Raw genomic sequence first — 14,179 nt, forward strand, 5'->3', positions numbered from 1 at the left:
TACATTACTCAGTGACTGAACATTGAATACTCGTAACAGCTGTTTCACACTAAAATATGTAGCATTTTGTACTCATGAATATATCGTGTTCAACCATTGACTAATGTATTTGAACTATCTCCCATGGTGTATTTGTCATTTTCATTATTTTTATTTCATTTGTATTTATTAATTTGTGTTATTGCGAATAAAGAACTTATATCTATATCTATATTGATGTAATTGCAAAGATACCCTATAAATGCACAAGATCAACTTGATGTTTCTCTGAAATCGCAAATAATTGTAGGTGATGTAAAATCATTAAATGACTCTCCAGAAACGATGTGCTTGACAGTGTTTTTATATTTCCTGGTGTGGCGTGCCCCTTTAATGGGCTCCTGCATAGCATAATAATCATTTGATGACAATGTTTGTTTGTTTGTCTGTTAGTTGTTTCTTTGTTTGTTTGTTAGTGTTTCTCACCATATTCTTCAAGTAATTGCTCTTCTTGTTGTTCCTCTTCCTCAAGTATTTCCTTTTCTCTTTCCTCTTCTACGAGTTCAAATAACATGTCATCTACCAACTGTTTAGCAGCTTCAGCGGCCTCGTTTTCGAGCTCAACAATCGCTTGCTCTACAGCTTCTTCGTATAAAACCTCGTTCTCGGCTGACGAAAATAAACGAAATCACACGAACGCATTAATCCTTTGCAAGTCAAATTTCTGTTTTAATCTGTATTATCTGATTAAACTCAAATTATCAGTGACAGCCATTTCTATGTTTTCACACCATTAGAGCATCAACCTCCTTGTCTTTCACATATTTTTTTAGGGCTGCCGTAGGTCATTCGGTTGACTTCACTCTAAAATGAGACTTACACACATACAATTTAAACGCAATTTCCCCTTTTAAATACCTATATGAAGTATGGATGATGAATGCAGTGCAGGCGGACAATTGCAAGTCAAAGACTTTGAATTTGATCATGACTGCTTTTTATCGTGACATACGAAAACACTCCCACACTGAAAGAGATCACTGAAGATATCTTCAAAACAGTGTTGAGGTCATCCAGGGGTATTAACCCTTGTTGTCAAAATTAGGAGAGGTACATTAGGAGAGGTACATGTTGCTTGCTTTTCATGTATCGATTTCCTTCAAAATCAAAAAATATAAGTAATATGCTACATTTTTCATCAAACATGCTTAAATTGGTTTCTCATGATTAGATACTAATTTTTGAATAAATAAAAAACATAAAACCATTCTGTAGTGTATTAGTACTGAATGTGAATATTTGAACAAAGCTTTATTTTGTGTCATTCTTTAAATCAGGTAGTCATGCCACCATACAAGTAGGTAAGCATGAAGGACATCAACCAAGGGCATAATATAAATCGTTTATACATGTTGTTTGGTGATAACGTTTCCTGCATATTGAAAGGTACATGCATTATTCACTTACTGAAGTATAGCTAACCATTTTACTTGCTATTGAATTGGCCGAACTCATTTAGGCATAACACATAAGTATTTGACATATAATCACAGACAAGTAATATTTTTTATTGTCTGTGGTATAATTAAGTATGAGTATTCTGTAATATGGCGTTCAAGGTATCCAAGATGGCGCGGGTTTGTAGTTTCCTATTGTGTCTCTTTTAAGCAATCACCCGACGTTATATCCGGTCAGAGCGCAGTACTTTCTGAAATGACTTCCAGTGCTATCAACTCTTTACGAATTTATCTCTACAGAGATGACGTATGACGTTTGATATCCCTTGATCCAATATTACTGTAGTAACTCGGCTGGTTTCATATTGCTGAGTCACAAAAATAACCAAGTGAAATCCCAACATATGACACTTTGAAAAGCTAACGCTTGGATATTAATACATATTTGTAGCAGGTTATAAGGTAAATCAAACACTTGGGTTGAAGTCAATATATTCGTATGGATATGTGTTTCCATAATAATGAAAGCACACTGTAACATCTATTGCGTGATCTTAAATCATTTTGAAATATTTTTTTATCAATAAGAAACCATGGTTCCTCGGATTCTTTTCGCATTTTCACATTGAGATACCTGACCCTAGTATATGTTAACATTTGCTTGCACTCGAGAGTATGTATAAGTGTGATAAGTACCCCGACTAATAGATAATAGAATAATCCCCTTTAATCCCCATGGCGCCAAAACGTCGATTTGCTCCCACGGTTTTTGAGTTTTGTTGTCCGTTCAATGAATTAGATGTCAACATCCTTTTTTGTTGTTGAATGCTAGGATTGTTCTTATCTAATTCATTTTCGTTTGTAAAGTCACTTGGACTAATCTATAGACTCAATAATAATGCTAAAATCAAAATAGCCTGTTATTATAAGTGACGTAACAATTGCTCGATGACGTAATATTACCTGTCATTTCCTCCTTTTCGTGTAAGAGATAAGATTCCATATTTGTACAATGTGCTGATAAGACAGGGGTATTTAATTTTTATGGCACTCGATACAAGAGTCAGTATACTGTTACAGTTATGGGATGTCATTAACGAACAAGAGATTGTTATCACCGGCCATCTTCTTACTAACTATGACTATGAGGTAGCACAACCCTACAGTGCACAGAATTGTTTATAATCAGCACATAATATGTTTGTGATATTAGTAAAGTAGTATGAAATAGTTGAAATGGGCCAAGTCGACCTTACTTCCAATCTACCCCCACCCAATCATTTTCAGCAACGTTTCGGCGTTACTAACACATTTTTCCATTGCAAACAGCCTGTCACTAATTACCCTGACCATAGCAGTGCTGTCTCTTACGCATGGGTTAGGCTAAAATTAAACAGGGTGGTAAAGGGACTTTGTTGTTAAGAGCTTTTTTCTTTGATGTAAAAATATATACACGTACAGTGTATGCAAATCATACAATGTTAATACACGACATACTGTGTGTATCTTTGTACCATGGTACGAACTTTTGGCAAATTTTCACCGAAAATGCGGCCATGGTATTTTTGAATTTATTTAGTTAATGTCAGTTTCTGCATCCATTATTTCTCGTGAGACTCTACAATTTTTGTGATTTTTTTGTCTCGAATACGTAAAAAAAAAGGTTAGAGTCGGCAGTGAAAAGATAGATGGGGTCGGGTAACGGGAACCAAACAATTATTTGTTTTAGGCCTTATGAGACTTTGTACGTTCTCAAAACAAAATGTACAGCTTTTATCGACAACGGGTAAGGGTGGATGAAAAGATTAACGGAAGGGAGCATAATTTAGTCTATTGATATTGCATCACTTGTTGCATTTACATTTGCTGGATTTTCGTATCTAGTGCGACTGCGCAGTAATCAACTATTGTGCTTTAAAAATATACATACCTTCATTTTGGGGTTCGTCTGAGTAATCATAATCCGATACTTCTTCACTTACATCTTCTTCCCCCTCCCCTTCGACCATCTGCTCCTCTTCCGCCTCGTCCTCATCAGAATATTGTGGATATATATATTCTTCCTCTTCTTCTATTGAACTCTCGAGAGCATTACCAATGTCATTGTAACCTTCATCCTCGTTCCCATACTTCTCTGATTCGGCCATCTGTCCAGCTAATTTATCTAAGTAAGGTCCATACAGATATTGCAAAGCTTCCCAATTCACACTTTCATCTAGTTCATTTCCCTCTTCACTTACTTCCTCTTCGTCATACCCCTCTGGTATCTCATTTCCGAAGCCCTCATCTTCATCCTCGTCATAATCTTCCATTTCATCCTTGTCATCATTAGCTTCATCTTGCCAAGCACCGAAAGGATACTCCCCGTCACGCTTAGCGGTAATTTGATTGTATTCGTCCTCACTATCTCCTTCCTCGTAATAATTTCCTGGTATTGCTATGTCTTCTTCACTGTCTCTTTCCTCCTCTACCATTTCTCCTTCTTCTTCATCCTCGTCATCTCCTCCTTCAGTGTTTAATTCAAGTAAAATTTCTTCAGCAATTTCCTCGGCTAACTCTTTCACTGCTATATCAGCCATTTTTTGGACTTCTTCAGCAACTTCCTCCTCGACTTCATCTGCTATTTCTGTGAAAGACAAATATATATCATCAATTGTAAATGTCTCTCTAACCATGTAAGTTATAGCAATCGTGTTACAAAAGATCAAAATCACCTTAATGATATAGTAATCGTGAAACGCAGGTACAGTGTCACTATAACCCCGTGTACTAACTTAATCTAATCATTTCTGTATTTAGAGAACACGAATACATCCAAGCTTGACACTCTTGTTTCATGGTTATCAACTCTCTTTGGTTCAAGGCATGTAAAACTCTTTGCTGCAATATTATATATTATATAAAGAATATGTGCAAAGCTGATTTCTAGGAGAATTTCCTGAACATCTGCTTTCCAGAGTTATATTTTTCATTTTCTGTTGAATGTACAAGGTCATCATGACTTAAGATACTTCAAAAAGATTACTAAATGAGACTTTTATCTCTTTGTATCTCTAAATCCTCTTGCAATGTGCACACTTTGAACTATGCTTTGCTTAGGAAATAAACAACTCCGTCAGTGAAATAACTTGAAGGCTTGGGGTTAATTGGGTGAGTGGAGGGGTTGTAATTGGTGTTATTGGTGTAGCTATTGAAATGGTAAAGTGTTTTTTGCTCAAAGGCGGTCTTCATCCTCATTGCATTTTTGCGACACACATTTTGTCAAAAAGGTTACATTTTACAGGTTACCACCAACATCTAATAAGATATTGTTATGACCTTTTATGGAAATAGGACACCTCAACGCATGATTTATTTGTTAGTAAGTTAATAATCCATACTATAGAGGCCTTTTACCGATAATGTATATCAAAGTAGTCATGCCTAATGCAACATACTTATGTAACTTAATGTAAAGTACGTCTACTTTCTACTTCCATATGAGTAAATCTTTCACCTGACGTCAAGAGAATGAACCGGTCGAATATATGAACGACGAGGTAGAATACATCCTAAGGACCAACTTCCTTGGAAATCAAAGTTCTGTTTCTATTTTAGCACATTAAAGCTTCTTTCCTAGTCCCTTTTAAATAATAAAATACATTTTGGATTCACAGTTTTGTTTTCAATGATATTTTCAATATTATATTTTCGCCCTGGAGTTAACGCTGTATTTGGCGGCTATATCGAATTCTAAAATGGCTTAATTTTTATATTATCATGATCCCTATTGAGGTGACCTCAGATTTATTGTTTTCTTAACTGAAAAAGGGGTTGCGTTGCATTTTCTTGAACAAAGTAACAGCGAATGTTATTCCCAAAGGGCTGACTGTGTAACTATATGGTACTCAATTTGGATAAAAATTACAGTCAACCTTATTCTCTCGATTTATTCAAAAACGCCCTCCTGAGTTTATTCTCCGACATATTTTTGAAGTTGTGTTTGAATGGCCGATGATAAGCCCCTTAGAAGATAATTGAAGTGAAGAATGTCCTGTGGTTAAAGACGACTTGAGAAATGGAATAAAGCGACCGAGAGTAAGCTTTCTAAAGTACCTCAAGTCCTGCATATCTGTTAAACTAATTGAGGTGATGGTGACCTTGTGCATTGGGCGGAAAGTCTATATATCACTGTTCAGAAGCAGATGGGAAAGCCTTTCTGTGAGCAAACAGTTTCAATGAATGAGAAATGTGTATTTGGTTTGTATTATTAATGTATGATATAAGGTTTTATTACTGCTTTAAAAGCAACGCAAGACAACATAGATTAAGTCCGTGCTTAATTGTAAAAAACAAGTATGCAAAATGTGTAAAAACGTTGTTTTCTGTGCATACAGTACTTGTAATTTACGTTTTTACATATTTTAGAACATTGATGCAATCACTGAGTTAAACTATGTTGTTTCACACTGTTTTCAAAGTAGAACAACATCATAAAGTTGTTTTACTATGATCAGTATACGGTAACCATGCACAAGCCAAATACTATACTAGATAAAGAGTTAAGAACGACAGCGAACCCAAACTGATAGCAAATACAGAAGGCAAACCTTATATTATATAAAGTAGGTGAGTACCATAGACCCTCCACCAACAGGATACGTAACTGCGGTAAACATCAAAGGATATCTGAATGTTTACAAAGAACTTCATTTCAAAGGAAATCCTGTAGTTGCGTATCCTGTCGGTGGAGGGTCGATGGTTGTGCAACGCAAGATTATTACATTCTAAGAGCTACACATGTCGAATATTTAATCACTCAAAGATTGTTGTATATTGTCAGTGAGTCGTCGAAAGGTAATTGATTAACACCAAAATAGATAACCTGAGCGTTAGTTGTTCTATTTCCCGCCAACTAGGTGTCTGCTAAAATTGATAATGATGATTAAGGCAACACCTTTTGATAATGGTGTACAGTGTTCATCACCACAAATGACCCTGCGTTCGTTTGAAATAAGTTAAATGTGTCGGCGTACACTGAGGGAGGTAACGTTGCGAGAGAGAATAACATGGTTAAAATGAACTTTGAAATGTTAACGTAACATAATTCTCGAGAAGCAACATACTAGCAAATTTATTTCCCTCGTGGGAAGACTGTGGAGGCAGTTTTTGTTGTAACTACGATGTGAGAAAAGACATTGTCTTGATTGATCATCGTGTGCGTGTATCTCTAGGTAGCATCCAGAGTGATTTCTGACATATCTCCATAGCAGGATGGGTGGTAAACCCGACAAGCGTTCTAGCCATACAGCCTGCGAAATCGCTAATTCAAACTCAGTGGTTTCGTAGATACCACACGTAGAAGCTGATTGGTTGAATATTTTACTTCATACTAACACTATGTCTATGTTGATAGTATCAAACTACCAGTGCAAGACCTAATTGACCGTTTATGGAAATGTCACCTTTCTATATATAACCTCAAAAGTCAAAAGTTGATACTAATTCCATGATGACTTTTCCCCAGAGTCAACAGTAGCAGGTAATTAGGCATGGCCAAAACACTGAATTGGAATTACTGAATTCGCATGCTAATGTATGTGTGGCGACAGTGTTTACTGAGTCGACCGTCCAATCTGATACCAAAGTTATTTAGTTGTAGCCAAAGTGATGTCAGTAATAAAACCCATTTCTGTAATGTTCTGTCAGTAATTTGATAAATGTAAAAAAGAAAATACATTTTCATTTGAAACTCTCTGAATGTTCGGAGTATTCTTTGCTAGTAAATGAAATCTCTCTACTTGGGAAAATTCTTTAAGAAAGCTACTATGGCAATGCGAAAGGAATTTGTTGTGAAGAATCGCATGTTTTTATTCTTCGAAATTCGTTTTCCTTGGATAAGCATGATAAACATAGCGAATTATTTTATCAATTTTGTTGCAAATGCAATCACATTATAAACAATTTACTCTAGTGACACTCACTGCAGAAACACTAGAGCAGCCACAAGTAACAAAGTGAAGTGTAATTATCTTATAAAAGTTTCATTTTTTCTAGCGTCATTATTTATGGCAAATGTATTAAGCAGATGAAACCTAGTAAATGTTTAAAAACTGATCCACATGGTCTCGAAGAAATTTATATGACATTTAAATTTCCAAATTTTGTTTTTAGACAGATCTAAGTTAGAATTTAATCATATCACCACGCACAGAAATAGGCCTTAACAATGCTTTGGTTCCGGTTACCCGAGCCACACTTACTTTTTCACGCCGACCATAAACTTGTTTTAACGTATTCGAGAAAAAAAAATCGCGAAAATTGCGAAATAGTGGATGCGGAAACTGACATCAACTTATAAAGAAATTATAAAACTGTTCTTCCAGTCTGTAATGGATGTACATCTGATGAGAAGAACCCGATATATAAAACGGAGACCAAGATGGATAACAACGGAAAACCTAACTACCTGAATTAGACACTCACATTTGAAAACAAATATATATAGAACAAATTAAAATAAAAAAATCTAGCTACCCCACCTATTCTAAAATTGGGCGTAATCAGAACCGCACAGTTTATTTTATTAGGCCTTATTACAAATTTATAAGTATAAAATATGAACGTGCAGTTTGTATGAAATTCTTTTGTCACATTTGATACGTTTTGAGACTTGAACCAGAAAGTATGGACCTATAGATGCATGAAATAACACTTGTGTATTTTCTGAATCAGACTTAGATGGAAAGGCTACATGTACACATACAATCATAAATTCATGATGTATACAAAGTTAAACAGTAGAGTGATGCCAATACATTCTAACATACTCTGCTCAAGCTAAGTTGTGAATGCTTGAACAGAAAATAGGGAATTTATACCCTATACCCTGATTGTCACACGCGCACACACACACACACACACATGTATATATATATATATATATATATATATATATATATATATATATATATATATATATATATATATATATATATATATATATATACACACATTCAAACGTATTACAACGTTTGCTAATGAATTACTGCGACATTTTATTTGCATTCTGAGAAACCCCTCGTTGATATTGATATTAATGTATTAATATCCGTTGAAGCTACACATACCCAATTATTCATAAATATTTTATTTCATATATCCTTGGTCATCATTCTACTTTGGTACATTTGGCGGAAATGACGGAGTTAAAAAGGTGTTGATGCCTCTCTTCCTTTCATCAGAAAAAAACACTTGCAAAATACGGATATTGAATTATTCATCATAGTAGTGTCATTAGGATGCACTGGATCCGATAAGTATTCCAGTGTTCCTCTTTAATTGTGTTTATGACGCAATTTGAAGTATTATTACTATGGATATCATTCATCATCATGTGTCAGATACATCAGATTTAACTTGTGGGCAGGAGAGAAATATGGAGCTCACAGAGATTGGGATTATATTGTATGCTCTGAAAAAGTACATAAAATGGTTTATTTTAATCCGCTAGTCACTTTTTATAGTCGTGTCAATTTTAGCAGTGCTAATGACGATGTAACGACTATTTCTGATAATATTCTGAACTATGTGCAAGTGGGAACGAGATATATTGGAGAGAAAAGAAATCAATAATTGACTTGGCTATCATGCATATGTTATGATTAAAGTTTTTTGCCTTGCAGCTCTGATTAATTCACAGTCATGTTTTATGTGAATTAGACATGAAACTAAGTCTCAACTACTGCGGTAAGGTTGCAGGTCGGAAGTAAACGATTTCCTGATAGGCACATTTTTGGCGGGAAAGTATATGTCGTCAAAAAAGTTGGCGCAGAATCTACATGTTTATACATGCTGATCAAAATGTATCATTTGAAACACATACTCACTTGACAGATACAAATGTAAACTATGGCCCCCTTCTTACTTTGGCAATGATTATATTATCAGAGATTGATTTATAGACTGCTTTATTGCCATCCATCTCGATGAACATTATAAGTAATAGTGATATAACAATCCATCTTGTACGATTAAATTCAATATATTTCATGGTAGACATTTATTGCCACTGATATTGAATGGCGGTGAATAATATACATGACAGACTCAATAAAGTTCCTTGTTGTCACATCCGTTCTTGATATCAATATGTTAGAATATCAATTTAAATCATCATCTAAGTCAAACACAGAATTCATCACAGGGCAAAGATTTTATTATATGAATTTCCGACAGATAGATTTTGGCGGGAAAGTATGATGTCGTCAAAACTATTGCAGCCGAATTAATAACATATTGCTTTCGTTGTATTAATATTCTATTAAAACAGATGGTTTAATAAGGAAAAAAATTCTAATTTCTAAAATTGACAATGTAAATGATCACATGTTCTGACAGACTAGGCGGGAAGGTATATGTCGTCAAAAATTTTGGTGCAATTTTAAACTTGTTGGTTACTTCAGTTTCATGTAGAAAGCTAATCGTAGCATGGTTCTTTATGCACAGATTATTTACAGGCAGAATTCTACACTTTTTATGAGTAAGTACTTATAATCCTTCAGTGACGTCATTCTGTTGAGTAGAATGATGACGTCATCGAATTATTCGTGCATTTGTTGAAGTACGATTTAAGAGTAGTGCTTAAGCTTATATTGAATAATCGCATACGAGTAGTTAAGTGATGTCCGATATTTACATAAAACCAAAAGTCAACTTTAACTGTGAGTTTGATGTAGCCGCGAATTACCAATATTATGAAAGCTAATATGCATCAAGATTATACTGTTTAGTGTTTCATGGAATGGTATTCGCGCATGCTATTTTACCCGCTTATGCAAACAAAATGCTATACTCTTGAGGACGCGTGTGCGAGGTTGCGTTCTTGAGGACGCGTATGCGAGGTTGCGTTGCCGTAAAGAGGACATTCTGCATTGCCGTAAAGATGACTGATTTACGACGATGTCAAGTGGTGGTTGTCATTCTACCTCAAACCACGAATAAGTGTCGAGTTATACCCACATTTTTTGTTTATCAATATCAATTTTAACATTATCAAATTTCAAGAATGGATTTAAAATGTAACAGACAATAATTGTAATACTTTCTGTTACGCTAGAAGGGGAACCTAAGTCAGTCAAAACGACTACAGTCTGACTTACGGAATGGTAAATTTAATCAAACCAAGATTAGAGCCTATCCACAGTGGTAAGAGAAAAGTGCTGTAACCACCACAGAAAAAAGATGTTGAATGGAAGTGGCATAGTTAAAAAAACTGTGGTTTTGTAATTTTGCTTTATCTTGAAGAACACTTATTCCAATCCTTATCGTGTAAATGTTCTCTCCAGATATGTACACTACAATGAAAGCCAATTGAGTAGACAGAAATCGTAGTCTAACTCGACAAATATCTTACCAACATTGCTACATTTTGTCGTCTAACTTGACAAATATCTTACTAATATTCCTACATTTTCTTGTCTAACTTGACAAATGTCTTACTAACATATTGCTACATTGTTTGTCTAGCTTGACAAATATCTTTCTAACATTTCTCCATTGTTTGTCTAGCTTGACAAATGTCTTACTAACATTGCTACATTTTTTGTCTAGCTTGACAAATGTCTTACTAACATTGCTACATTTTTTGTCTAGCTTGACAAAAATATTATCAACATTGCTACATTGTTTGTCTAGCTTGACAAATGTCTTACTAACATTGCTACATTTTTTGTCTGGCTTGACAAAAATATTATCAACATTGCTACATTGTTTGTCTACCTTGACAAATGTCTTACTAACATTGCTACATTTTTTGTCTAGCTTGACAAAAATATTATCAACATTGCTACATTGTTTGTCTAGCTTGACAAATGTCTTACTAACATTGCTACATTTTTTGTCTAGCTTGACAAAATATTATCAACATTGCTACATCTTATCTGACATGATAAAAATTGATGTTCACCTGTTACATTGTAATCCATTCACAGGCCTAAACGTTGTTACAATGTATCTTATTCGGCGATGATGATCTGCTAAGTTAATGGTGGCTCATGCAAAGAAAACATAACAATGGAGGTAAGATTTTTTGTTTCTCCATACCAGGTGGTGAAAAGATGTAGTGTCATATTAGTAAGATTACTACTGACGCAGCCATTCTAATGTGGCAATGTTAGGAAGAATTTTATTGAGCCAGACAATCAAATGTAGCAATGTGAAGACGAAGATTTTTGTTGATTCAGGCGAATATTTGCTTCTACACAACTGATTGCATAGTAACGGGGGAAAAGGAGACCCCAGTTACAGAGTCTATCGCTTTACACGTTATTAACGTATGAACTATGTCCATGTAAATTGATAAATTCTCTCTGTCAAAGTCATCTAAATGTGGCCATTGTTAGGAGTACAAAGACCGAGCAAATTTACAAGAAATGAACGACTGCACACAGTGACAATATAGTTGTTGCGATGAAAGACCAGATAATAATATCACAGAGAGGATAATGATGTCACTAATTTAGTTATCATCTTTTCAATGTCATGAATCAATCGATCTGTGATAATATTATTAAGGTTGTGTCAATCAACTGATGAATAGAATTAACACATATATCGCTCGTTAACTTACAATTTGTGAGCTTCTTTGTTTTCCTTTGAGACACAATTGAGAAATTAATGATTCTTTTCTTTACATAGTGTTTGAAGTTTTGGATGGACACATTTAATCAGTTACGTAAATTGATTGCAATGAAAGCAAACCATGGATCATCACTAAATGTAGACATTTTATTAATGACGTCATTTTTACGAGTGAAACTGACGTCATTGCAACATTTATACGTCACTAAAAATAATGTAGAGATTAATTGATAAATTCACTTTTTACGTGATAAATAATTAGTAATACGTCACTGAAATTGTATGCATTTTTATCGGATTCAGAAGTTTGTGTGCGTAATTATTCTTAACAATATTTTAATTAGTTAGAAAAGCTACGCTGTGAAAGACAATGTTAATGTTCTGTACAAAACTGGCCCCAGCTTGTGTTTTCTAGATTAACAATTTTGTAATTTAAACATGTAACAGGAACAGGATTAAAGGGCCAGATGGATTAACGAACATAAGGTTGGAAAAAAAAAAAGAAAAAAAAAAAAAGAAAAAAAAAAAAAGTGAGTATCAATCTGCTAAGACAGTGCTCTATACCGCAGTGGCAGAGCGTAATAGTTTTGGTAGTACTGGAACTCTTTCTTGGTTGTAACTCGGAGTTTCACGCATGGCGCGATCTGATGATCTGAGTTGTCTGATGATCGCACCATGCGTGAAACTCCGAGTTACAACCAAGAAAGAGTTCCAGTACAAGCAAAACTATATATATATATATATATATATATATATATATATATATATATATATATATATATATATATATATATATATATATATATACCAATTATATTGCAATGACGTATTACTAGTTATTTATTTATTTACGTATTGCAATGTCGTATTACTAGTTATTTATTTATTTACAGATACACGTAAGTTAGTATGATCGTGCACATTGTTTTCATGATGTGTTTATATTGCAATGACGTATTACTAGTTATATATATATATATATATATATATATATATATATATATATATATATATATATATATATATATATGAGCCAGTCTTTATCGAAAACATAACAGATACACGTAAGTTAGTATGATCGTGCACATACCATTTCTTAATAAAATTGGGGTTAGGGGCAAACTTGTAGCGTGGTAAATGTTGCTCAGTATCGCCTTGGGGTAGGCCTAAACATTAGACTATGTCCCTTTGGATCATTCGACTTTAAATAGTAATATCATGGTTTAGGCAGGTACGTGCGTAATCGTAAAACCTAGCACAAATACACAATGAATAGCCGTTGGCTTCATCGGTATTCATATCAGCTGAATCGACCACAAGCTAAAGAAGGAATCGAACTGCCCTCCCACTGGGACATATCATAGTATACCAATGATTAGGGAGCCGTCAGTAATTACAAGGGAGGGGGATGAGGAGGGGACTCACTTTTTACAAATAGATCCTGGGGGCATACTTAAATGGAACTTAGGAGTGGGTCACATCTTATTTTGACTTATTTTTATCTAACTTTTCATTACTTGATTTTGGCATGATCCCACTCGCTGCCACCGGCTCCAAATCCTATTGCTACCACATCCCACAACGGTCACCATTTTAAATTAACATCATACCATATCAGTGAAATGCACTGAATTAACTGTTAATTGTTTGTGAGGAGAGGAGCTGGTCTCACAGTAGTAAAGTGGGAACAGCATGGCATGATATTGGAGATAATGTTGTGGGGGGGGGGGAGATGTTGACCTCGGTCCTGAGCTTGTCAGTTGTGCACTCATCTAGTCTTTGGTTATGCTGTCTGTAATGGGGTTCGAACCCAGGACCTCCTGACTGAATCTTGAGCTCTAACAACTACATTAACGGGAGGTGGTGTTGAAAAATGTTTTTCATTCAATATATGAACAGGAGGGAAAGAAAATTAGGGCGAATCACTTTTTAGTGCGGGGGGTACATTTTATGCCCCCTCCCCCTGATATTACTGAAGGCTCCCTTATATAATCTAAAGATTTTAATCTAAGTAACGAGTCAAGTAAAGAAGCAAAGGCATAAGTGCCATGAGGTATCGTGATAGTGTATACGACATTTGAGATCAAATGAATGCTTGGCTACGAAGATTCACATGGTTAACA

The 14,179-nt window shown here is 34.8% G+C and overlaps 1 protein-coding gene across 3 annotated transcripts in view; it reads right to left on the bottom strand.

The window, feature by feature from the left end:
- Window positions 1-14,179, bottom strand: part of LOC144442466 (uncharacterized) — a 67,345-nt gene that overhangs the window by 16,932 nt on the left and 36,234 nt on the right. For all 3 annotated transcript variants that reach the window (XM_078131826.1, XM_078131828.1, XM_078131827.1), the window contains exons 4-5: window positions 3,367-4,062; window positions 466-648 (exon numbers count right to left, since the gene is read on the bottom strand). In XM_078131826.1, coding sequence (XP_077987952.1) covers window positions 466-648; window positions 3,367-4,062 — 879 coding nt within the window. The remainder of the gene's footprint in view (window positions 1-465; window positions 649-3,366; window positions 4,063-14,179) is intronic.

This window comes from Glandiceps talaboti, chromosome 11 (assembly GCF_964340395.1).
Source record: "Glandiceps talaboti chromosome 11, keGlaTala1.1, whole genome shotgun sequence".
Classification (NCBI taxonomy): Eukaryota; Metazoa; Hemichordata; class Enteropneusta; family Spengelidae; genus Glandiceps; species Glandiceps talaboti.